General features: G+C 38.1%; 1 protein-coding gene across 2 annotated transcripts; it reads right to left on the bottom strand.

Moving 5' to 3' along the window:
- Nucleotides 1–265: 265 nt before the first annotated feature.
- LOC132218337 (sulfotransferase 1E1-like) lies at nt 266–25,012 on the bottom strand. Of its 2 annotated transcripts, none has more exons than XM_059669468.1 (9): nt 24,914–25,012; nt 23,909–23,977; nt 15,109–15,270; nt 13,144–13,269; nt 12,235–12,332; nt 10,745–10,871; nt 8,979–9,073; nt 3,579–3,759; nt 266–1,061 (listed from the first exon to the last, which is right to left on the bottom strand). In XM_059669468.1, the coding sequence occupies exons 3-9, from the start codon at nt 15,254–15,256 to the stop codon at nt 949–951; spliced, it is 888 nt and encodes a 295-aa protein (XP_059525451.1). In that variant the 5' UTR covers nt 15,257–15,270; nt 23,909–23,977; nt 24,914–25,012; the 3' UTR covers nt 266–948. The 2 variants fall into 2 exon arrangements, with proteins under 2 accessions (XP_059525451.1, XP_059525440.1); XM_059669457.1 differs by lacking the exon at nt 24,914–25,012 and adding an exon at nt 24,129–24,234.
- Nucleotides 25,013–25,449: the final 437 nt, after the last annotated feature.

Below are 25,449 nucleotides of genomic sequence, written 5' to 3'. Positions count from 1 at the left end.
TCCCTCTCCCTTCCTTTCTGTAAAAAATCAACAAAATATATTTTTTTAAAAAAGAAAGCAAACCATACTTATTTCTCCTTAGATTTGACCTTGCAGGTTAGGAATTAAGGATGTAATAATATACTAAAGACCCATAGTGAATTTTTGATGATCTTGTGAGTCTTCTGATTTGGAGAAAGGGAAAAATGTAGTATAGGAAAAACAATCATCAATAGAATGCAGAAAAATAGGAGACAAGCCAAAACAGCAGTTTATATAAAAAAACAATAACGGTTCTTCTATTCCTTTTGTTTCCGTTTTGTTTTATTGGCAAATATCACATTTTGTAAAACTTTAGCTTACAGAATGCAAATTCATTACATTTTATATATGACTTTCAAGTATAAATAACACTCATTGGGAGTATTGATAGACATCTGCATAATTCTGTTATAGCCAAAATTTATATTAGATTAAAGTAAATTCCAAATTAAGTGTTTTGCAGAAAGTGAAAAAAATCAGGAACTACATAATAGGTATAATTATGCCCCCAATTTTATTTGTTGATTTTAGTTATATCTTCCATGATTTTTAAAGTTCATGTAAATACAAAATATATTACTAAGTGTGTGTGGGGGGGGGGGAGGAGGGCGTGGGGGGGCAGCATGAAAATAATTTGGAATGCTTGTTTATTTTTAATGTACTTCTAAGTTCAACTATCTGTGTGTTTCTACATCACTGCCATAGATTATAGCTTTGTGTAATATTTGTAAAAAGAAGAAAAAGTTGGAGGAGAAAAAGAATAAAAAACAAAGTATAAAGATAATATCAGGCAAAAATCATTCTGTGTCTGTATATTGAGATCTCAATAACCATGTGAACCTGATCATATAACCTTTCACATGACTCCTTCTCTAGCAATCTAAAATAAGGAAAGCTGGAACCTCTGATACGTTAGGAAAGCCTTTCTTAGATCTCAGTTCGTAATTTCAGTGTAGACCCCTTCATTTGCTGCTCATAGTGCATATCAAATTTCTTATTCAGGGCCTCTGTAAAGTGATTCTTCCAGTCTCCTATAATCCCTGTAACAAAAGAAAAAAATTATTATGTCTTCAAGCCAGAATCATGAAGTTTTCTAATATTCATCACTTTCATTAACACCTTGGTTACAATAATAAAATATATGCCATAAATAATATGTATATTTGAGCTTGCAAAGGATTTGTTGTGATTGTTAAAACAACAGCAACCCCTTGATTACAATAATAAAATAAATGCCATAAATAATATACATTTTTGAGCTTGCAAAGGATTTGTTGTGATTGTGAAAACAATAGCAACAACAAAAGCAAATTTCTTTCTCTGACTCTTCTCGCTAATGCTACCTCATTGAACTTTTTTTCTCTAATTTCCACTCCAGTGTTGGGACTTCCTCTTAATATGGGATCCATGTTTTACACATGCCCAAGATATTAAATATCATGTTCATGCTGGTAACACTTAAATCCAGCTTTATATTTCCATATCCAACTGCCACCGGAATTCCATACAAGTATACCAAATTTAACTAGTTCACAAATTAATTCATATTGTTCCCCACCAAATTGAGTTTTCTTTTTTATAACCTCATTAACGGCAGCACCAGTTATCCAAAACATAAACTTGGAGGTTGTCCCCTCAATCTTACATCTCATTCTTTATTCCTATTCAGACTTTCTTCAGACTCATTTCCTTTTCTCCATTTCTGCTGCTACTGTCATCAGAGTTCCTCAGCGTTTCCCACCTGGGTTATCACAATAGTCTAGAAGGCCCTTCTCTTTTGCTTTCCCCCACATCCAGCCCTTTCCTGTCAGAGGAAGTCACCCTTTATTTTAAATGTCAACAGTTCACTTTCCACATTAGCTCAAGAAGTTCTCAACTTTCCCAGTGAAATAACCCAAAAAGCAAAAGGTAGAAAATATGTATTCTGGGTAGGGACTAAGGGTACAGGAGTGAGCAGCCCTTTACAAGCATGATAATTACTCATTTTTTAATTTAAAAAATATATAGGTACTATTTCCCCAGCCAGTGTGGCTCAGTGGTTGAGCATTGACCTATGAACCAGGAGGTCACACTTCGATTCCAGGTCAGGGTTGTGGTCTCAATCCCCAGTGGGGAACGTGCTGGAAGCAGCCGATTGATGAGTCTCTCTAATCATTGATGTTTCTATCTCTCTCCCCACTTCTTTTCTCTCTGAAATCAAGAAAAATATATTTCTTGAAAAATATATGGACATTGTGGTAAAAAAGACTGAGATAATCTGAGAAATAGATTATTAAAATATCTTTTTTTTCCAGGGGCTCCCTGTTTTCACCCAGTGGCAGGTTTGTTATTCCTATTAATTAAAAAATGTCCTTGCCTTTTTACTGGCAATTTAGATCAAAGAGCAAGATTTTCTCTATTCTGCTTCTAAAAAAAAAAAAAAAAAGATGAACACCGAAACCCACATGTTTTTTTCACATATCAGTAAGACCAGATGTGCCAATACTCTGCATATCCTACATGTGTTTGGCTTTATAAACTGTATGTATCTCATCAGAGTCTCTAGTGAAAATTTAAAGATAAATAGAATTTTAAATTTATACGTATTTATATAATGTACATGGTATAGCACCAAGGCTCCCAGGCCTAGTAAATGGTAGGTAGCAGAGGGTATTAGTGCTGGGGCTGAGGTTGTACTGAATGCTGGGAATTCTTATAATACTAGGGGCCCGATACATGAAATTCGTGCATGGGGGGGAGGGGAGGCGGTCCTCAGCCATGCATCCCTCTCACAATCCAGGACCTCTGGCTCCTAACAGCTCACCTGCCTGCCTGCCTGCCTGATCACCCCTAACCACTCTACTTGCCAGTCTGGTTGGCCCCTAACTGGCCCCCTGCCAGCCTGATCACCCCCTAACTGCCCACCTGCCAGCCTGCCTGACCACCCTTAACCACTCTACTTGCCTGCCTGATCACCCATAACTGCCTCTGCTTGCCAGCCTGATCACGCCCTAACTGGTTCCCTCTCAGCCTGGTTGCCCCCAACTGCTCCCCTGCCAGCCTGATCACCCCTAACCGCCTCTGCCTTGACCCCCACCATCATGGGTTTGTTCAGAAGGAAGTCGGACATCTGGAAGATGTCTGGTCGACCCAGTCTAATTAGCATATTACCCTTTTATTAGTATAGATGCTGTATATCCTATATAATAAAAGGCTAATATGCAAATCAACCAATTGACAGAACGACTGGTCACTATGATGTGCACTGACCACCTGGACTGTGAGAGGGCACAGGCTGGGCTGAGGAACCTTCCCCCAAGTGCACAAATTTCATGCACTTGGCATCTAATACTAAGTAATCAATAAGTAATAGCAATTTATTAGTAATACTAGTAGAACTAGTGTTTTATGTCTCTGAAGACTGGTAACACAATAAAGAGAGTTCTCATATGTGAAACAACACTGCAGAAAACAAGCAGAGTCCACATATATGAATAGGCCTTTGTAGGTGTTTGCCTATAATTGTTTCAACTTGTGACCTCTTATAGTAATAGAGGCAAATCATGTGACCATCTCACCCTTTCTCATGAAGGGAGATATTTTTTGGTTCATGATTTCATCTGGCAGTATTGTGTAATTGGTAGATGGGTTGTTTTTCATCTCTTGGAATGAAGTGTGTTGAACAATCTTGTCCACAAGCTCCTTTGATGGCTCCCTTCCCAGAAATTGTATCACTTTTATCACCTCTCTTCTGATATCCTAGGAAGAAAAAAATATTTTGAAGACTCAATTACTAACATTGAATGCATTACTATTTGAATTAAAAAGAGAGAGAGAAATCCCCTCTCCCCACTGATATTGGAATTGGACTTCTAATGAGGAACAATGCTTCCTGTAGCAGTATTTTAAACTTCTTTAAACACAAATTTCCTCAGCCATACAATGTACATAAAAGGTACTTTAGACCATGTACATTCTTGCATATCACATATAAAATACAACTTTATTACACCATCTACAAAAATAAACTCAAATTTATGATTTACTTAACTGTATGATCTGAAACCATAAAACTTCTAGGAGGAAATACAGTCAATAAACTCTTTGACATTAATCTTAGAAATATATTTTTGGATATATTATCTCAGGCAAGGGCAACAAAAGCAAAAATAAATAAATTGTACTACATCAAACTTAAAAGCTTCTGCACAGTAAAGGAAACCATGAACAAAATAAAAAGACAACCTACTGAATGGGAGAAGATATTTGTGAATAATATATCCAATAGGGGTTAATATCCAAAATATATACGGAGCTCAGACAACTTAATATAAAAAAACACACACACGCAATTAAACCTGGGCAGAGGATGACTAGACATTTCCCCAAAGAAGACATATTGATGGCTAACAGACATGAAAAGATGCTAAATATCATTAATCATCAGAAAAATGCAAATAAAAACCACAATGACACAGTGAGATATCACCTCTCACCTGTCAGAATGGCCATTATGAGGAAGTCAACAAATAAGTTTGGCAAGAATGTGGAGAAAAAGGAACCCTTGTGCATTGCTGGTGGGAATGTAAATTGAAGTAATCACTATGAGGTTCCTCAAAAATTTTAGAAAAAAACTACCATATGACCACTTCTGTATATTTATCTGAAGAATATAAAAGCACTAACTCAAAAAATGTATGCACTTCTATGTTCATTGCAGCATTATTTACAATAGCCAAGATATGGAAGCAACCTAAGAGTTCACTGACAGACAAATGGATTAAAAATGTGTGAATTATATATTAGTCAGCAATAAAAAAAAAAAAAAGATTCACCATTGGCAACAATATGAATGGATGTAGAGGGTATTATGCAAAGCAAAATAAGTCAGAGAAAGACAAATATTGTATGATTTCACTTATATGTGGAATCTGAAAAAACACAGGACAAATGAGCAAAAAAACAAACAAAAAAGAAATAGATTCATAGATACAGAGAACAAACTAATGGTTGCCAGAGGTGAGGAGAGTGGGGGAACAGGTAAAAAAAGGTGAAGAGGAATAAGAGGTACAATCTTCCAGTTACAAAATAAATAAGCCATGGGGGTGTAATGTACAGCACAGGGAAAATAGCCAATAATCCTATATAATAAAAGGCTAATATGCAAATAGACCAAATGGTGGAACAACTGAACAACTAAACAACCGAACAACCAGTCACTATGACATGCACTGACCACCAGGGGGGAGTGTGTAGAACATAGCGGGCATCGGCAGCAGGTGGCAGAGTGTGGAACATGGTGGGTATCGGGTGTGGCAGGATGGTGGAGCCAGGTGAACAGGGGCGCCAGACCAAGGTGGGGCAACAGTCACTGTCATCGGGGTGAGTCTCTGGTGGTTACTGAAAATTCTTTGCTCCCATGACACGGTCCCACTGGGCACTTGCACCTGCTGCCAGTACCGGCCCTGCTCATACCCACTGCCAGTGCCAGAGCCACCACTCGCATGCACTGCCAGCCCCAATTGCCTGAGGGGCGATCAGGGCAGCAGCTGCCGCTTGCACCCATTGATGGCGCTGGCCCTGCTTACACCTGCTGTTGGCGCTGGCCTCAATTGCTCCATGCCATTAGAGCTTGCAAGCGGGGCTGGCGCCATCAGCACATGGAAGCGGTGGCAGCAGGAGTGGGGCTGCTGGCAGAGAGGGGACTAGGGGCCACAGCAGGAGAGGCCAAGATCCACCCCTGTGCCCACCACAGCCTCAAGGCCCACAGTTCCTTTCAGGGTCTACGAATTCATGCACTGGGCCCCTATTACCATTATAATGTTGCATAGTAACAGATGGTTACTAGACTTATTGTGGTGATCACATCATAAAGTTATATACATGTAAAATCACTATGTTGTACACCTGAAACTAATATCATCTACTATGCCAACTACACTTTAATAACATATTTTTTAAAAAATAGATACTTTGTCCAGCCAGAGTGGCTCAGTAGTTGAACTTTGACCAATGAACCAGAAAATCAAGGTTCGATGCCTAGTCAAGCCATATGCCTGGGTTGTAGGCTTTATCCCCAGTAGGAAGCGTATGGGAGGCAACTGATCAATGATTCTCTCTCATCACAGATGTTTCTATCTCTCTTTCCCTCTCCCTTCATCTCAGAAATCAATAAAAATAAGTTAGAAATAGATAATTTAAAGACTGTTAGAACACTAAGTGAGATGATGTTGTACAATACTTTTTGTAGTCCTCAATACACTCAATAAATATCTATTAATATTAATATACACTATCAAATAGTACAGTCTACTGTGATAGATTAAGCTTTCGGTTGAAAATGTGCAGAAAACTTTCATTTTTCTTCTAATTTACTGGTGTAACTAGTGAAAAGCAAAGGAACCAGACAGGTTAAGAAAATATGTAAAAAGTCAAGTACTCAACATGGAACATTAGATGTTATATATGAACCACAACTATAAACATCCCCATCTCTATGCATGTCACTACTATTATATACCTTACTAGAGGCACGGTGCACAAAAATTTGTGTACTCGGGGGGGAGGGGGAGGTCCCTCAGCCCAGCCTGTGCCCTCTCACAGTCTGGGACCCCTCAGGAGATAACAACCTGCTGGCTTAGGCCTGCTTCCGGGTGGCAGAGGGTAGGCCCAATCCCTAGGTGCAGCCCCTGGTCGGGTTCAGAGCAGGGCCGATTGGGGGGTTGGGGCGCCGCCCCCTGTCATGCACAGAGCAGGGCGGATCGGAAGGTTGCGATGCCACCCTCAGTCATGCTCAGGGTAGGGCCAATTGGGGGGTGGGGCACCGTCCCCTGTCACACTCAAGGCAGGGTTGATGGGGAGGTTGCGGCGCCACCCCCTGTCATGCACAGAGCAGGGCCAATCAGGGGGTTGGGGCTCCTTACCCTGTCACGCACAGAGCAGGGCCGATCAGGGGGTTTGGGCGCTGCCCCCTGTCACACTGATCCCAGTGCTGGGAGGCCACGTGGCTCCATTGATCCCGGTGCTGGGAGGCATATTACCCTTTTACTATATAGGATAGAGGCCTGGTGCACGGGTGGGGGCCGGCTGGTTTTCCCTGAAGGGTGTCCTGGATCAGGGTGGGGGTCCCCACTAGGGTGCCTGGCCAGCCTGGGTGAGGGGATGATGGCTGTTTGCAGCTGGTCACACACCCTTCAGGGTGGGGGTCCCCACTGGGGTGCCTGGCCAGTCTGGGCGAGGGGCTGAGGGCTGTTTTCAGGCTGGCAGGTGACTGAAGCTCCCAACTGCTCCTTTTTTTCTTTTTTTTCTTTTTATTCTGGGCCAGCTTTAGCTCTGGCTCCAGCTCTGAGGCCTCTGCTGCTGAAAGCAGGTATCTGGTTTGTTTGGGTTCTATAATCGAAACACTGTATCAACTCCAGCTCTGAGATCCTGGAGGGCTGAAAGCAGGTTTCTGGGGTTTTGTTTAGCTTCTATATTTGTAACAATGTTTCAAACTGCAAGCTCAGAGGCCAGCAAGGCAGGCGGGGAACGTTGGTTTCCTCCATCACTGAAGCAAGCAAGCCTCATGTTAGCTTCAAGCTGCCTGGCTGCCAGCCGCCATCTTGGCTGGCAGTTAATTTGCATATCTCACTGATTAGCCAATGGGAAGGGAAGCGGACGTATGCTAATTACCATGTTTCTCTTTTATTAGATAGGATTATCCAACTACATCACTCAATGCTTCTATTTTCAGTATCAACCATAATGCTTATTCTGGCATGTAATTTTCTGTACATAGAATGCTGCTCTCAAATTCTTTGTCCTACAAATTATAGACTACTTATTAAACTAGCTTATGTATCACCTTGTTTAGGATGAGATCCTTGACCCTTCCAATTTGAATTAAATGACATGTATTGATTATTACTTATATATGTATTTGGGTTGTTTCCAATGTTTATGGTAAAGATTGTTGTACATATTCAGTGTCTCAAGAATATATATCTACTAGTGGAATTTCTGGGTCTTCAGTTCCATTCATGTTTTGCCCTTTGTAGATAGTGACAAGTGTATTCCATTGTGTATCTTTTGCACTACCATCAGCAGTATGTTACTTCTCACGGATCCATATCCTGACTAAGATTTATTATTGTTAGACTTTTTCATTGTTGTCAGTCTGGTGGGTATGGGATAATATTTCATAGTGATTTTTATTTGGAATTATCCTGATTACTAATGAAGCTAGAGAAAAACTAAGTTATTAGGAAATTTTGAGGTCATCAGATTTTTATATATTGCTGTTCTAAGCATTCTCTTAACTCTCTCCTTCTAAAGGTTTGAGTTGATATATGTGGAACCTTATCATGTTAGCCTACATGTCCATTACATTTTTTTAATAAAGTATTCTATTTATCTCAATGTGGTAAATTCTATAGAATTAACTCAGCTCCATCTTCCACATTACTAATTCATGATTCAGCCATGTCTTACTGTTATTTAAACCATCTCTTAATTTCTAATTTTAATTTATTATTTTAGAGATTCTATTTTGTTATTTTTTCCCAAGTTGACTTATTAAGGTTAGTAACCTCTTGCTTCTTTGCAAAAATCTCAATTTCTTCTTTTATTTCTTTAAACATATTAAGCATAATTATGTTAAAGCCCTTACCCGACATCTATGGATTTGGAGATTAGTTGACTCTTCTTGCCTGCTGTGATTCCTTTTGTGTATGTGTGTGCATGTGTTGCTGTTTGTTTTATAAACTCAAGTTCTTCCAAATATTATTGTTGGTAATTTTTGGGGACTTGGTTTCAAACATATGCATTCATTCACAGGAGACTGTATTTACTAACTTTAAATCTGTGTTAAAGTACCTGGATAATTGTAACTTTTGGAGGCAACAGCATCATTTATTTAAAGGTAGACCTTTGTATCTAGAGTGTTGCCAAATGCTAACATTTTAGAAATTACTAAGTTGTCCATTTGTTTTGTTTCTCACCTCCTTCATGTCTTCATAGAAAAGAAATAGCAAACGTGGATTCTTTCTCAGTTCCCACCAAGATTTTGCATGTTCATACCAGGAACCATAAGGAACTAAAATTAGAGATAAAGGCAACATAAGAGCACAGTATCATCTCTATACAGCTTGAAGAATGAATGTTTAAACAACAGTAGCAATAAATAAATATTAATAAATGATCATGAAATGAAAACTAGCCTTACATCTGAAGCATATTTCCCTGCAGCAAGGAGGCAAAATATGTTGAATAATTTATATATGGAAACATATTCTCAACTTCCATCATTGTGACATGGTTTATGGCACAGAGAACAATTGAAGGAAGTCCCCTTCCCATCAATTTGATTCAGAGTTTATGAAATCATTTTTGAAACGTTTGTGTGGTGTGTGTGTGTGTGTGTGTGTGTGTGTGTGTGTGTGTGTGTGTGTGTGTAAAATCAGATTGTTAGTGAAGGGAGTTGAGTTAGGGGAACTATTAACGTTCTTATAATAAGAAGTCAGCCCAGTTCTCAAATTTGCCATTTACAATCTGGCTTTGGCAACTGAAGCTAGTAACTATGTAACAGTTTATTACAGTACTTGCAGTTTCTGTGATAAAAGCTATTCTCTTAGGAAACTTTAGTGTCTTTCTCACTCTAAAAGAATTAGATTTGGGAGATGATGTGATATGACCAAATGTTATCCCTTCCTTTCTCTCTCCTTATCTTTTTCTCGCATATATCCAAGTGTTTCAGCCAATAAAAGCTCACAAAATGATTTAATAATGTGTGAGTCCAAGCATTCTGCTTTGCACTAAATCATTGCATATGTCTTCTATTCTTTGACTCTATTGGCAATTTTTCTTTATAGGAAAAGTTACATGATGCTATTTATAATTATCTTATTCATCTCTTTTGTGGAGGTACAACTTTATGCTTCTCTGCCTTACAATGTGAGTTTTAATGACCTTGAGGGAAATATTTTATTCATTATGCATTAGCATAAAATTTCTCAAATACAACAATAAAAATAAAGCACAAATATCCTACTTTCAGTGAGTCAATATTAGCTTTTATGGGTATAAAAGTGGTATTGCTATCATTTTCCTTACAACTTATTACTACAGAGTCAGAATGGACTTCTTCAGTTAACCCTAGAATCTCCTGACCCCTTTCTTCCTCAAATTAAATGCTTAGTTATTTTAGTCTCTAGTTAAATAAAAAGGCAACATTTGCCAGAATTACTGCTCAAGTAATTCTTGTACTGTTCTGAGAAATCTAGTTAAATTATTCAGACTGTACACTGAGTGAATGCGTAAAAACTCCGTAGGTATTCAGACTTCTTTATAAATTGTGGCTCCTGTAACACCTGAAATTTTCCTTGGAAACAAATGGACATTCTCTCTCCTTTATTCTCTCCCTCCTCTTGTTCAATAGAGTGCTAATAACATTCTGTGAAATACTTTTCTAATAAAAAAGAACAAGAGAAAAAATTGGACAGTGAGTCTCAATCTTAGAGAGAAAAATTGTTACATCCACCCCCTAAATATATATTTTTAGGCATTAAGCTGAACTTTCTATGTTCTACAATTTGCCATCCACATCTGAAAATTTGCTCTAAAGTTCAAGGGCATCTAGAACATCTGTGTTTTAATTAAAGATCAGGAAAAATAACAGACCAGGAAAAACAACAGACATTTTGCTCAGGGACATTTTGTCTTGTATCATTTACCTTGAAAGAATTTAAAGAGAGGAAGCTGTTTTTACCTTCTCCATCCATGAATTTCTCCACAAACTCTGGAAAAGTTCCAGGATTTGGATGACCAGCTACCATTTGAAAGAAATAATAAAAAGAAACAGCCACGTCCTTGGCATTCCGGCAAAGATAGATCATCTAAGAGGGTAAAATCAAATATTAAAAAAGCCTAAAACTTTTAAATATAGTTTCATCAAGATTTTTAAAAAAGGCATTTGTGTTTTCAACTATAACAAATTACATAATCAACTTAGAAAGTACATACAGTTATTTAAAAGTCCTTTAATAGCCTGAAGTGACAGTATCTTTTAAAGTGTTGTTCAATGTTAATTCTCACTTTTCATTTTTATGCTATTTTTACATATAACACCTCATTTAAGTGTCACAATTCCATTGTTATAAATTGGACCAGATAGATTAGTATCCTTAATTTATAAGTGAAGAAACTAAAGTGAAGCTAAGTCACAAAACAACACTGAGAATAAATCAATGAGAGGAAATGATTTGTAAATCACTCAGTCAACAGTAAAGTCCTCTGATCTTTATACTATACCACCATTCTGTACAGTAAAGAAAAAGATAGTCCTATTGTTTCCTCACTCACACTCTTTTAAAAAAATCATGTTCATGTGGGTCAATATGCACATTCACCTCAGGGAAAATGTAATCTTCACCAACACCTTGTTGAGTTTCTGTTTCACATAAAGAGGAAACACTAGCAAATTAACCAGCAGGACCGTTGGTTTTAATTGCTAGTTCTGGCACTAAGATTTTCTATCATCTTGTACAAAGCACCAACATTTTGGACCTAAATTTCTATCCACTTAATAAGTCAGTTGGATCAGATCTGTGTGGTCTCTTCTAGGTCTGATACACAATGCTACTGAAAAAGTTCTGCAAAAGCAAACTGCACATCCCTGTGGGGTCCCAGTTCCGTGCTCAGGCTCCTGAGCAATGCCATCAGGGAAGAAAGGCTCTGCTGGATGTATCCACCTGCAGGGGAACCTTCTTTCTGCCCAGGACCATTTGGATATTTAACACATCATATAAAATTGTCCACTTAAAAACTAGCCCGGTCAAACCCGTAATGAACTTACCCTTAATGCTTTTGCAGGGCCAGACCAAGTGATTTTGTGGGCTTTATATGGCCCTTGGGCCAGGCATTCCCACCCCTGGTTGATGAGATATGACTAGGCTCACTAACTTGTCTTACTCAAGTCTTCACATTTTCAAACAATTGTTAATAAAATCTTCTATTTTCTTCTAAGAAAAAATGGATCTCAATGTTAAGATCCTACTATAAAACCTCGAAGTGCTACAGAAAAAAGTGAATTTTATTTTCTCATCAAAGCTATTATTAACCCTGTTGAACATTTATTAAATGTTTATAGATTCAATGAAAGAATAAAGAAACAAGCGTGTATACAACACAGTTATGACTTGAATATTCTAAAATTTCCTGGAGTTGGATAAAGTTTTAAGAATACTTGACTCTGGTTACCTTACAGTTCTTTTCCCAAAATGAGGCCGGAAGAAGCTGCGCTGGCAAATGAGTCTTCAAGATTCTAGGAGATGCCATCTCTTTTAATTGTTTTACCCCTGGATTATAAAAAAATTAAAGGTTAGATAACTTCAAAAATTTTAAATATTTATATGGATTTTATAGATATTTAAAAAATAGAAATAACTAAGATTTTATCTTTTATTAATGATAATATTATATACAACGTATATACTAACTATGACAGAATTTTAGATAGAGAAAATAATAGAGAAAAAAATAAGATCAAATAAAATTTCATCACTTTGGAAAAATCATTCTTAATATTTGGGTCAGTAGTTTTCTCTACAAGTATATCTAGCTATATGCTCAGACTCACAGCCATCCAAATACCACATACACACATAAATTTTTCAATATTTTCTAATTCTCCTTTTTCCTCAATATATTACACTGATACTGCAATGTCAAAAAACATACGATAGCCTAACATTTTTAATGATTTTATAGTGTTATTATATCACTTCTAAGTATTCTTTTCTTAACTAATATGGCTAAGAAATTGTTTACAATGTTAAAACAATCTTCAATGCATATCTTTTTGCATAGATCCTTTAAAAATGTATATTTTTCTAGTGTTTAAAATATTACCACATTTAGCCCATGGAGACATAAATACATATTACTAGGCTCTACTGAGACATATAAGAGCTATCCTATTCACTCTTTTCTAGACACATGCTACACCATAATCTCTGTCAAGATTTTCATTTAAATTTACATGTTTTGCTATGTCGAAGACATAATAGTAATTGCCATTGTTGCTTACAGTCTCTTTCCATATATCATCTACATCCACACTTTAAAAGATGTGTATAGTATAGCTTTTAAAATCAACTTAAACATTACCATTCATCATCTCTTCTTTTCTGCATTCTAAGAAAGGTATTCGATTAAAAATGGCATCTCTTTTGCACTTTTCCACATCACCATCTTTAAAGATCACATCTACAATTTCACTCAGCCAGGTTGTGCCTGTAAAAATTAAACAAATCTGAGTCTTCCACTGACCATGCTGGGCTGGCGATGGAAGTGATGAATTTATAGCTGGATAAAGTAGGATGGTACCAGTGCAATATTATTTGAAAGGTGCCAGAATAGCCACAAGACTCAATAAATAAAGATGAACATTATAGTAAAACATACCTGTTGTAGGAGTGCCAATTTGTCCACGATGAATTGGGACATTGTGCGCACTGATAACAGTTTGGATTTAAATTTTTACATTTAGGAACTAAGGAAGCTTGAATGACAGAAGATACACCCAAGTATGCTTTCAAACACAAACTTACTGCTAGTTTTTTATGCCTCAAATTGTCTTAGTTTAGAGGATATTGAAAAAAATAAATCTGGTCCTTGGCTCAATGGTGATCAAAGGCCCTTTGAAGCGTTAGAAACAATGTTCACTAATTACAATAGTTATTTTTTTCTTAAGATGTTATAATACCAGTGAGCACAGGGATTTAAAGGACTGCAAAAGGGGAACATTTAATTCAGTATGACTCTGCTGCTGCGATATTTAGACAAGAAATGCCTTCAATAATTGAGCTTAGACTTAACAAATTATTGGTATAAACTCACCAGTTTTGTGAGGTAGGGAAGGATTTTACCAGTCAGGAGACTGTCTTTTTTTTTTTTTTTTTTTAAATTCAAGGTCAGATATTTAAGAATATTACAGTGGTGAGGGAAAGAACTGGAAATAGGTTGTGAAGCCTAGATCAAAGAGTCCACCTGCAGAGATGAGTGGGCATGAAACTATAGTGGCAATTAGACAGCAAGCATAAAATACCTTATAATTCATACTAAAGTATGGAAAGGCATTGACATACATTAAATAAGAGAGCAAGTTTAGGAGGGTTGAGTTTTATTTTTATTTTTTTCAACATATTTTATTGAATTTTTACAGAGAGGAAGGGAGAGGGATAGAGAGTTAGAAACATCAATGAGAGAGAAACATCAATTAGCTGCCTCCTGCACATCTCCTACCGGAGAGGATGTGCCCGCAACCAAGGTACATGCCCTTGACCAGAATCTAACCTGGGGCCTTTCAGTCTACAGGCTGGCATTCTATCCACTGAGCCAACCGATTAGGGCAGAGGGTTGTGATTTAGAAGTCCACTAGTGGCAGAGTAAATAGAACAATGGAATGAGATTAGCCGTTCTGTATCACCACCACTCTAATCAGTCTCGATGTGGCTTTTTCTTTATGTCCTAGTTATAGTCTCCTGTTCGGCTAGATTTCAGGTGGTTCTGAATGATGGTTATTTTGTAGTTTAGTTGTAATTTTGATGTGATTGTGGGAAGTTTCAAGTACTACTTTAATCTACACTGTCATCTTGACCAGAAGCCAATAATACCCATTTTTCAATAGTACTGCTCAAGTTATAGGTATAAATTATGATCTTACAATAGATTTATTATATGCTCCTTTTTCTTTTAAAAAATATATTTTATTGATTTTTTTACAGCGAGGAAGGGAGAGAGATAGAGAGTTAGAAACATCGATGAGAGAAAAACATTGATCAGCTGCCTCCTGCACACCCCCTACTGGGGATGTGTCCACAACCAAGGTATATGCCCTTGACTGGAATCGGACCTGGGACCCTTCAGTCTGCAGGCTTACACTCTGTCCACTGAGCCAAACTGGCTAGGGTGACATGCCCCTTTTTCTATGTCTATAGAAACTACTATATCTGACCTTATTTAATATGGAGAAAGAGCGTGGAGGAAGTAAACAGCTTAATACTTACCATTCTAGCTGAGACTGTCATTATTAGGAAACAGGAACAAGTTAGACACCATAGGGAGACTCACCAGATTTGGGATAGGTGATAATGACAATGTCATCTGATCTTGCCTGAAATGTCTCCACATCATCCCAATATTTGACAAAATCTTTATACATTAGAATTCCATGGATTCTGCTAAAGAATTCAGAATTGTCACCTTTCGAAGAAGCCATCACAAAATGGTACACTAAAAGAAAAAAAGAGGTATCTTTTTCACTTTGTAAGTGTTTTATAATGTTTTAACATTAACAGTAGCTCTGTATATTGAAATTTCCTTGTCTATCTAGCATTTCTTAGCTGTTGAGCATATGGGGTAAATGTGCATTTAAGAAATATATAACATCATCTTGGTGCTTTAAGAGTTTCTAATCCTTTTAAGGAGATAAAGTTTAACATATAAAAGAATAGTAAAATACAAATCATTATAAAGTAAAATGTTTAAAACTATATAGAAATATATGATACATTGCTATTATCATATTTATACATAATATTTATCTACACGAATAAATGACAAATATGCAAATTGACCATACCTTCACTAGGCCTTAAGCCATGTCCACCAGCCAATCAGAGCAACTATATGCAAATTAACCCAAACAAGATGGCGGCCGGCAGCCACAGAGCTGGAGCAAGCAGGAAGCTTGGTTGCCCCAATGATAGAGGAAGCCAAGCTTCCCAGCTGCCGCGGCCAGGTCTGAGCTCCACTCAAAGCAACAAAGTTTCAATTATAGGAGGTAAATAAACCCCAGATACCTGCTTTCAGCTGGCCATGGCCACAGAGCTGGAGCAAGCAGGAAGTTTGGTTGCTCCAATGATGGAGGAACCCAATCTTCCCGCGGCCAGCTATAGCCTCCGCAAAAGGCAACAAAGTTTAAAATATAGAAGGTAAATAAATCCCATAATAAAAAAGAAAAAAAGGAGAGGCTGGGAGCTTCCGTCACCGGGGGGCTTGGCCAGTCTGAAAATGGCCCTCCGCCCCTCACCCAGGCTGGCCAAACCTCCATGGGGTGGGGGTCCCCACTGGGGGAGGACTTGACCAGCCTGCAAACACCCATGAGCCCCTCATCCAGGCTGGCCATGCACCCCAGCGGGACCCCCACCCTGATCTGGGACACCATTCAGGGCAAACCAGCCGGTCCCCACCTGTGCACCAGGCCTCTATCCTATATAGTAAAAGGGTAATATGCAAGCTGACCCTAACAGCAGAAAGACTGAGAATGACTGGTCACTATGACACACACTGACCACCAGGGGGTAGACGCTCAATACACGAGCTGCCCTCTGGTGGTCAGTAAGTTCCCACATGGAGGAGCTCTGCTCAGCCACAAGTCAGGCTATGGCTGCCAGTACAGCAGTGGTGGTGGGAGCCTCTCCTGCCTCCTCAGCAGTGCTAAGGATGTCCGACTGAAGCTTAGGTCTGCTCCCTGCTGGTAAGTGGAAATCCCCCGAGGGCTGCCGGGCTGCCAGAGGGATGTCTGACTGCTAGCTTGTGCCTGGTCCCCCAGGGAGTGGGCCTAAGCCAGCAGGTGGACATCCTCCGAAGGGTCCCAGACTGCAAGAGTGCACAGGCCAGGCTGAGGGACCCCCCCAAGTGCACAAATTTTTGTGCAGCGGGACTCTAGTATATAATAAATTCCACAATGAATGGCCAAAACCGGTTTGGCTCAGTAGATAGAGCGTCGGCCTGCGGACTGAAGGGTCCCAGGTTCGATTCCGGTCAAGGGCATGTACCTGGGTTGCGGGCACATCCCCAGTGGGGGATGTGCAGGAGGCAACTGATCGATGTTTCTCTCTCATCGATGTTTCTGACTCTCTATCTCTCTCCTTTCCTCTCTGCAAAAAATCAATAAAATATATTTTAAAAAAAAATTCCACAATGAATGAAAATAGTAGAGCCTTCAATTTTTTTCTGTCAAAATTGCTCGGCATATAAAAAGACTAAGAAGATCAGAAATACAACAATATTTTGGCAAAGCATTGATTAACTTTGTCTACGTTAAATAACAATAAAATTGAGGTCACATTTGATATCTATTGCCAGATTTCAAAGTCAGTTTCCTTAGTTTCTGAATATTTTTTTTTTATTTAATGGAAAAATTCAAAGGCTTGGTGAGTGTATTTAAAAGAGATGAAGTCAATGACACTGTAACTGATATCTAAGGCTTGATTCTTCAGGGCAGAGAAGGTTCCTCTGTGACTACAGACATTACCTTTACTTTTCTGTCTCAGTTAATCATTAGTATAGTAGTGAACACTCCATTGAGTGACTTGTCTGAAAATTATCAGGTTAAACCAAATGGTTATCAGTTGATAATTCATCTCCCGGCCCTATTACAACCCATTTCATGTTCAGAGTTAATCACAGAGTTATTAATTAAGTGAATTTTCTTTCATTGACTTTCAATTTCTTTCACTACCATTTCACCCCCAAATTATCCCATTTTGAGTTTTTGATATAGTACCTCAACAAATTTTGTCCTTCTAGACCTCTCTTTTATTCATCCTTGCCAAAAAGCTGCCTGATAGGCCATTATAGACTCATAGATTTGTAACAGCAGTAGCTTTTATTGTGTTTTTCAGAGAGTTTGTATTAAAACAGGAGGCTCCTGAAGGCAGTAGTTCTTTTAGCCTCCTAATGTGTTTCCTATAATAGAGCATTCCAATCCATGAGAGAGGAAATGAAGTTAGTAGATACTATAACAAATGGATTAACCCTAAGGAAGAAATAGCTGATGATAAAATTTTAGAAAGATAAGTATCCTACAAATGAAAGCAAATAATTAGACCTATGACTTATACTGAAGTCTTCTTCTTGTAGTGTTTCTCCCACTAAATTTCTAGCTACACATTACAGATGTAAACTTTCAGATGTTGCCTCCTAACTCTTCCTTATCATCCAGCACCTGACATTAAGTCCCATTGATTCTATCTCTGTTATTTTCCTCTATTTTCTATAGTTAAGATCTCTGCCCTAGTTAGGAACCACTCCAACTGTTAACTGAATATACAAAAATAACCTCCCCATTGGCCTTCCTGTAAAAAGTTCATATATCCTCTTTCTATGATCACCAGAGAAAGGAAAATGAATGCTATTTACTTATGTTGAGCCAGACTTAAAAGGTTTTATTTAAAAATCTTATTTGTAGACATAGTAAGCACTCAATAAATACTTGTTAAATGAACAAAAAAAATAAAAAAATAAAAAAAAATAAAAATCTTATTTGTAAGTCATATGAGAAAGCAGACATCATTATCAATTAGGTTAGGTTTGTCCTGCATGATACTTCTTGAAGATGCAACCATATTTGTCTTATACAAGAAAGAATAAATATGCACACATTTATGCATACATGTAAACAAATGCATATAAATGTATAATTTGGGGCACAATTTTTGAAAAAATTAAACAACATAGAGGAAAAGTACCCTCTTTATTATAATCTTAAGAGATAATCATTCCGGAGAACCAAGATGGCGGCATAGGTTAACGCTGGAGTTTGCTGCTTTGAACAACTACTTCAAAAGTGAAACCAAAAAACGGAAGGGACATCACCCAGAACCACAGGAACGCTGGCTGAGTGGAAGTCCTACAACTAGGAGGAAAGAGAAACGCACACGGACACTCAGAGGAGGCGCAGTGCTGAAGTCAAATTCTGAGGTGCGGAGTGAGCGGAGCGGGCTGGCGGCGGAGGGCGCGGTTGTTGTTTTCAATCGGGAGGGAGTCGCAGACTCTGAGCACCAGATCCGGGCGAGTCTTTAGGGACCCAGACTCAAACGGGAGAAGCGGGACTGTCTGGCTTCGGTCAGAGCGAGTGCAGCTTTCTCTCCGAGCTTTGCAGCGGGTGCTGGGACTCAGAGAGGCAGAGCCCCTTGGGACAGGACTGAGAGCCGCCATAACTGCTCTCTCCGGCCCACCCTGTTGATCCTGTGCGACCCGCCCCGCCCAAGCCCTGCACAGAGGCATTTGCCGGATAGCCTCAGGCAAAGGCTAGATTAGCACCTCCCTAGAGGACAAAAGTTCTCTCACTGCTGACACAGCTGATTCTCATAGCCACTTGGCCTGGAGGTCAAACCCGCCCTGGAATTAGCTACAAGAATCAAGATTTATCTATAAGACTGCGAACAAAGACCACTAGGGGGTGCACCAAGGAAGCATAACAAAATGCGGAGACAAAGAAACAGGACAAAATTGTCAATGGAAGAAATAGAGTTCAGAACCACACTTTTAAGGTCTCTCAAGAACTGTTTAGAAGCTGCCGATAAACTTAATGAGATCTACACGAAAACTAGTAAGACCCTCGATCTTATATTGGGGAACCAACTAGAAATTAAGCACACACGGACTGAAATAACGAATATTATACAGACGCCCGACAGCAGACCAGAGGAGCGCAAGAATCAAGTCAATGATTTGAAATGCGAGGAAGCAAAAAACATCCAACCGGAAAAGCAAAATGAAAAAAGAATCCAAAAATGCGAGGATAGTGTAAGGAGCCTCTGGGACAGCTTCAAGCGTACCAACATCAGAATTATAGGGATGCCAGAAGATGAGAGAGAGCAAGATATTGAAAATCTATTTGAAGAAATAATGACAGAAAACTTCCCCCACCTGGTGAAAGAAATGGACTTACAGGTCCAAGAAGCGCGGAGAACCCCAAACAAAAGGAATCCAAAGAGGACCACACCAAGACACATCATAATTAAAATGCCAAGAGCAAAAGATAAAGAGAGAATCTTAAAAACAGCAAGAGAAAGAAACTCAGTTGCCTACAAGGGAATACCCATACGACTGTCAGCTGATTTCTCAACAGAAACTTTGCAGGCCAGAAGGGAGTGGCAAGAAATATTCAAAGTGATGAATACCAAGAACCTACAACCAAGATTACTTTATCCAGCAAAGCTATCATTCAGAATTGAAGGTCAGATAAAGAGCTTCACAGATAAGGAAAAGCTAAAGGAGTTCATCACCACCAAACCAGGATTATATGAAATGCTGAAAGGTATCCTTTAAGAAGAGGAAGAGGAAGAAAAAGGTAAAGATACAAATTATGAACAACAAATATGCATCTATCAACAAGTGAATCTAAGAATCAAGTGAATAAATAATCTGATAAACAGAATGAACTGTTGATTATAATAGAATCAGGGACATAGAAAGGGAATGGACTGACTATTCTTGGGGGGGAAAGGGGTGTGGGAGATGTGGGAAGAGACTGGACAAAAATCGTGCACCTATGGATGAGGACAGTGGGTGGGGAGTGAGGGCGGAGGGTGGGGCGGGAACTGGGAGGAGGGGAGTTATGGGGGGGGGGGGGGAAGGAACAAATGTAATAATCTGAACAATAAAGATTTAATTTAAAAATAAATAAATAAATAAAAGCACATCACAATCAGGTAAAAAAAAAAAAAAAAAAAGAGATAATCATTCCTAATAGCATTGTATTTATGCTTCCAAATATTTAAATGTATATTAAAATCTAGATTTTATATCACATTCTATATTTATTTATAATCTATTTTTTTCACTGAACTACATAATGTGAAGATATTTTAGTGTTAACATGTAAATTCTGTTTTTATTCTTATAAATGAAACATAGTATTTCATAGTATGGATATAACATAGATGATATAATTCTTTATTGATAGAAATTCCTGTTTTTCCCAATTATTTTGAAATAAGTAGTACTTTAATGACTGTCTTTGAGAATATGTATTTTCACACTTATCTTTTCAGTAATAATGGGATTGTCAAAATAAAAAGTTATGCATGTATAAGATATTGATATTTTTTTAACAAATCACTGAAATATTGTACACATTTACACAACATATGGAATTGCCTATTTTCTCACATCCTCACCAGTACTGGAAGTTACTTGTAATTTTTTATGAGAATATATATATATATATTTTTTTCTAAATTGGTATTTCATAGATATTTTATAATTTTCATATTTCCACATTTTATATATTTATTGGTTATTTTAATCATTTTGATCCATTTTTCCAATAATAATTATTGGTTTTTCCTGGTTTACAGCTAGTAATTTATTGTTGATAAAGAAATCTATTGATTTTCCCCCTTTTAAAATATTGCTGTATTATTGTTTATACTAGGGGCCTGGTGCATGAAAATTCATGCATTGGAGGGGGGGGGGTCCCTCAGCCCAGCCTGCCCCTCTCACAATCCAGGACCCTATAGGGGCAGGTGGTGCCCCTGCGATCAGGGGAAGGTGACGCCCCATCACACCTCTACTGCTGCCACTGCCAGGAGTGCAAGACTCGGCTGGCCTTGGTTACCTGTACCTCAGGCAGCCCTGGGAGGCTGGGCAGCTGCCATCTGAGGCTTGCCTGCTCCTTGGGCCAGCCCTGGGTGGCTGGAGGGCTGAGGGGACTGGCGGACTCCAGAGGCAGGCTGAGGGGACTGGGCGCCACCATCTTGTGGCTGTGGGCACCGCCATCTTTGAGGGCGGCGCAGTCAATTAGCATATTCCCTCCTTATTGTCAATGTGTGCCACCACCTTTGTGAGAGTGTGAGGGTCAATTAGCATATTCCCTCTTTATTAGATAGGATAAGCAAGTGTGTTAAATTTTTGCCTTATGATTGGTATGGTTATCTAAATATTTAAATATGCTCATATAATGAAGAACATATATGTGTTAAAGGTTATACATATACATTAATTTAGATGATTAAGGTGTAGATAGCAGAGAAAATAGTTATTAAGAATATGGGTTCTAAAGTAGACCACCTTGGGTTAAATCCTAGTTCTGCTAATTGAAATTGTATGACCCTGGCCAATTAACTTGACTATGCTCCATTTTCTCACCCACAAATTGAAGTTGATAATAATTGTACTTACCTGAAACAGTTATTGGGAATTAAATGAGGGGATAAGCCTGGCCAATTATAAATGCTTAATAAGTATGAGCTTTTATTGTTATTATGCCACATCTATATGATAATGTAGGAGAACCAGACTCTGGACTCTCTCAGTAATTGTACACATTACATAGTAATGATATACCTGTTCAAAACAGGGAAAATATTTGTTGTTTAAAAATTCCCAAGGGTATTAATATAAAATTGTCTGAAGAAACTCATAGTCAGTGATCTGTTTTCTCCTGGAGAGGGTACGATCTATACATGTCTAGTGTGAATGTTGTCCCTGTTTACTTGTCTAAAGTTTTCTGGGACCACCCAGTATGACATTCATTTCATGAATGCCCCAGATTGCACAACAGGAGAGAGACACAATATAAGAGTTTTTCTTTTGTTTGTTTTTAACCAAAGAATTGCTTATCATGTGTTTTGGAAACCACAGAACAGCACTAATCATGGTTGTTCTTACCAAAAGGGGAAAATAATCCCAGTCCTTAAGGACAAACTCAACTATTTTAAAACTGCCCTCTCAGGTTTACCAGAGGTAATCTCACCAGAATTATATTTTTAGTAAAATCAGATTTTTTAATAAATCTGCTTGGTCCCCAAACCTTCCCCTTACTCTCAGAAATTAGATCTTTCACTAGAAAAAAATATTTATAAAAGGCATTACTTGCCCTGCCTACTAATTTGTTTATTCATCTAAACAACTTTCTTGGTGTTCTGCCAAGTTTGAAAGAATTGGCTTATAATCAATTTGAAGTAGCTGACTTATCATTAAAGAGTTGTTTGACTTTTTGGCTGCCCCTTCATGATCAATTTTGTACTTGGAATTAAACTGGGCAGCATATAATAAAATCTCTTTCTTTGTTTAACTTATTTTGGTAAATTATCTTATATTACAATGTATGGACACACTGTCTAACTGCTCTGTTCTTTCTCAAAAGATATATTTCAGTTGGAAAGGGTCAATTTTATTATCTGAGTATATAGGTTACTGTTGTCTAGAGACACCAATAAAAAACTTGTTAAAACTCTGATTAATAAATTCAATTCAGAAAGATTTCTTCTTTTTCTCTATATTTCTTCATTTCTGTCTCTCTTTCTTTCTTCCTTTTTTTATTTGTCCTCCTTTTCTTCATCTCCCAATCTGCCTATCATTCAGAAAACATTCTCTGTGTTTCTGAGCACCTACTTCATCCCCAAGCACAGTATCAAGGGCTGGGATACCATGGTGAGTATATGCATAAGCCTCACTTAGTCCTCACCATCTTAGACTTACCTAGATTTAGGTAAAGTGGCTGAAAGCTGAGAATATCCTTTTGCACATCATTTTATCCCAGGCCTCAGCACTGGGATAAACCATTCATTAAAGTTAATGATTAGTTCAAGTCACTCTGGGCGTTCTAGGTTTCACTAAAGACTCCTAGATAAAATAGGCATTATGCTGCCAATGATCTATCTGTTAGTAATTTACCAAGGACTTGCATTTGTGCTGTATTTATCTGCTATCTCTCAATAGTAACAATAATGTTTGCAAGGCCCATGGTCATAATAGACTGCTTCTGACAGATTTCATGCAAGTGAACTCCGGTCTAAAAGTCAGCCTTCACTCTGTTTCTACCTTGCTTACTGTATTTATCAGTAAAATGGAGAACATGTCTAGTGAGCAGAACTTACAAGATAACTATGATACTGCGGTTTTATGTTAAAGCTCTTTACCCAGAAAAACACCACATAAATGCTAGATGTTATTTGTAATGACACACATGTGGTTTAAGAAGGTTGTAAATGCTTTATATTATTAAGTGACTAAAGTATTGATAAAGAATTACTCTTTCTATATTTCCCTTTTAACAGCTTTGTGATAAACAGTTTGCATTTAAATTTCCTATATGTTAATCTAAATAAAAATGTTAATAATAATAAAATACAACCTGTCCAGATGATCCTGTGAAACTGAGTGTTCAGTGTAGTATTCCTCAAATCCCCACTCAGGTTTTAAGCTGCAAAAAAAAAAAAAAGATGAGTTGTGCATCTAGGATGTTTCTGAGGAGCTTTTATTCCCAATGCCAGAGAAGGAGGTGGAGATTAATTTGTGGGCTTGGCTTTCTAGAGTCTGTGATGCAATGGACTAACACAAATATAGATACATACCTGCAAATGCATTCAGCCCCACACAGTCATGCTCATTCATACAGAGATGTAGAAAGCCTGTGTTGTTATTTTTCATTCTTGGCTCAGGATCAAATTCCTAGATCTGCCCATAGCAATCAGTGGGTTGGGAAGAGGGAGGGAGAGGAAAGAAGGGGAAGATGAGGGAGAAGATTAGAGCAAAATGTACGACAGCTTGGGGAGAAAAAGCCTCTTACTCACCGATGAATAATAAGATGGTTAAGGTTGACCTTCAAAGAATAAACTTGCTGGAGGAGTGAGAGGAGAGAAGAAAATGACAGGGAAGAAACAGGAGGGTGGTAAGGAGCCTGAATCAGAGACCCAGCTCAATTTACTAAGAACTGTCAAAGAAGGCTTTGTAGTGCGTGGTTGTATCCTACCTGACAAGTCAATTGTAAAACATCTTCTGTCTAAAATCTTTGCTTTCAGCTCTTAAGCAGTCCTGAAAATCAAAAACAGATGACAGCTAAGGAAAGAATGTAAATATCATTCACCTTTAGATTATTATTTTAAAAATCCCACTTCTCTCTGCTCTAAATCACATGCTTAATGCAAGGCTTAGTATGGAATTTCCAGTTAAAGTTATCCATTAATGCCATTGGAATTTAGATAAGAGGATGAGAAAAATAGAAGGACAAGGGTTTGTGGAATCTATGGATCCTACACTTTTCTTTTTACATCTCTGTACCTACTCTGTCTTTAGTTGAAAAAATTCTTCCTAGCTATCCATCTCCACCTCTATCAAAACCTCCAACTCAATTCCAAACCTGATTAGTTTTCATTTGTCTTTCAGTTTTCACTTGATTGCACTTCCTTTGAAAAGCTTTTAGTGACAGATGTAGAAGTGAATATCCCTTTGAGCGAACTTTAAGCTCTCTACTAGCTATTAATTGGCCCTATTTCACTGTGCTGAAGTTAAAATTTACTTATCTAGCTTCCTTATTAAGGAATATATAGACTGTATATGGCTTAATACAAGGTCCTACTATATAAATAGCACAGTGTATGGCATCTAAAATCTAAGGATTAAATATATACTAACTAAATAAAAGGGGCTGGTGTTCAAGAAAGATAAGAAATTAAGTTCTAGCTAATTTGGTTCAGGGGATAGAGCTCTGGCCTGCAGACTGAAGGGTCCTGGGTTTGATTCCGGTCAAGGGCACAAGCCCAGGTTGTGGGCTCAATTCCCAATAGGGGGAGTGCAGGTAGCAGCCAATGGATGATTTTCTCTCATCATTGATGTTTCTATTTCTCCCTCTCTCCCTCTGCCTTCCTCTCTGATATCAATAAAAATATATTTTTT

Source organism: Myotis daubentonii, chromosome 1 (assembly GCF_963259705.1).
Source record: "Myotis daubentonii chromosome 1, mMyoDau2.1, whole genome shotgun sequence".
Lineage (NCBI taxonomy): Eukaryota > Metazoa > Chordata > Mammalia > Chiroptera > Vespertilionidae > Myotis > Myotis daubentonii.
This window is presented reverse-complemented; position numbering and strand designations above follow the sequence as displayed.

Coding starts and splice junctions, on each gene's coding strand:
- LOC132218337 (XM_059669468.1), bottom strand. CDS start 15,256: ATGGCTTCTTCGAAAGGTGACAATTCTGAATTCTTTAGCAGAATCCAT. Junction 3,760..8,978: donor TCTATGAAGACATGAAGGAG/GTGAGAAACAAA, acceptor TTTTCTTCCTAG/GATATCAGAAGAGAGGTGAT. Junction 1,062..3,578: donor ATCTCCCTTCATGAGAAAGG/GTGAGATGGTCA, acceptor CTTTTGTTACAG/GGATTATAGGAGACTGGAAG.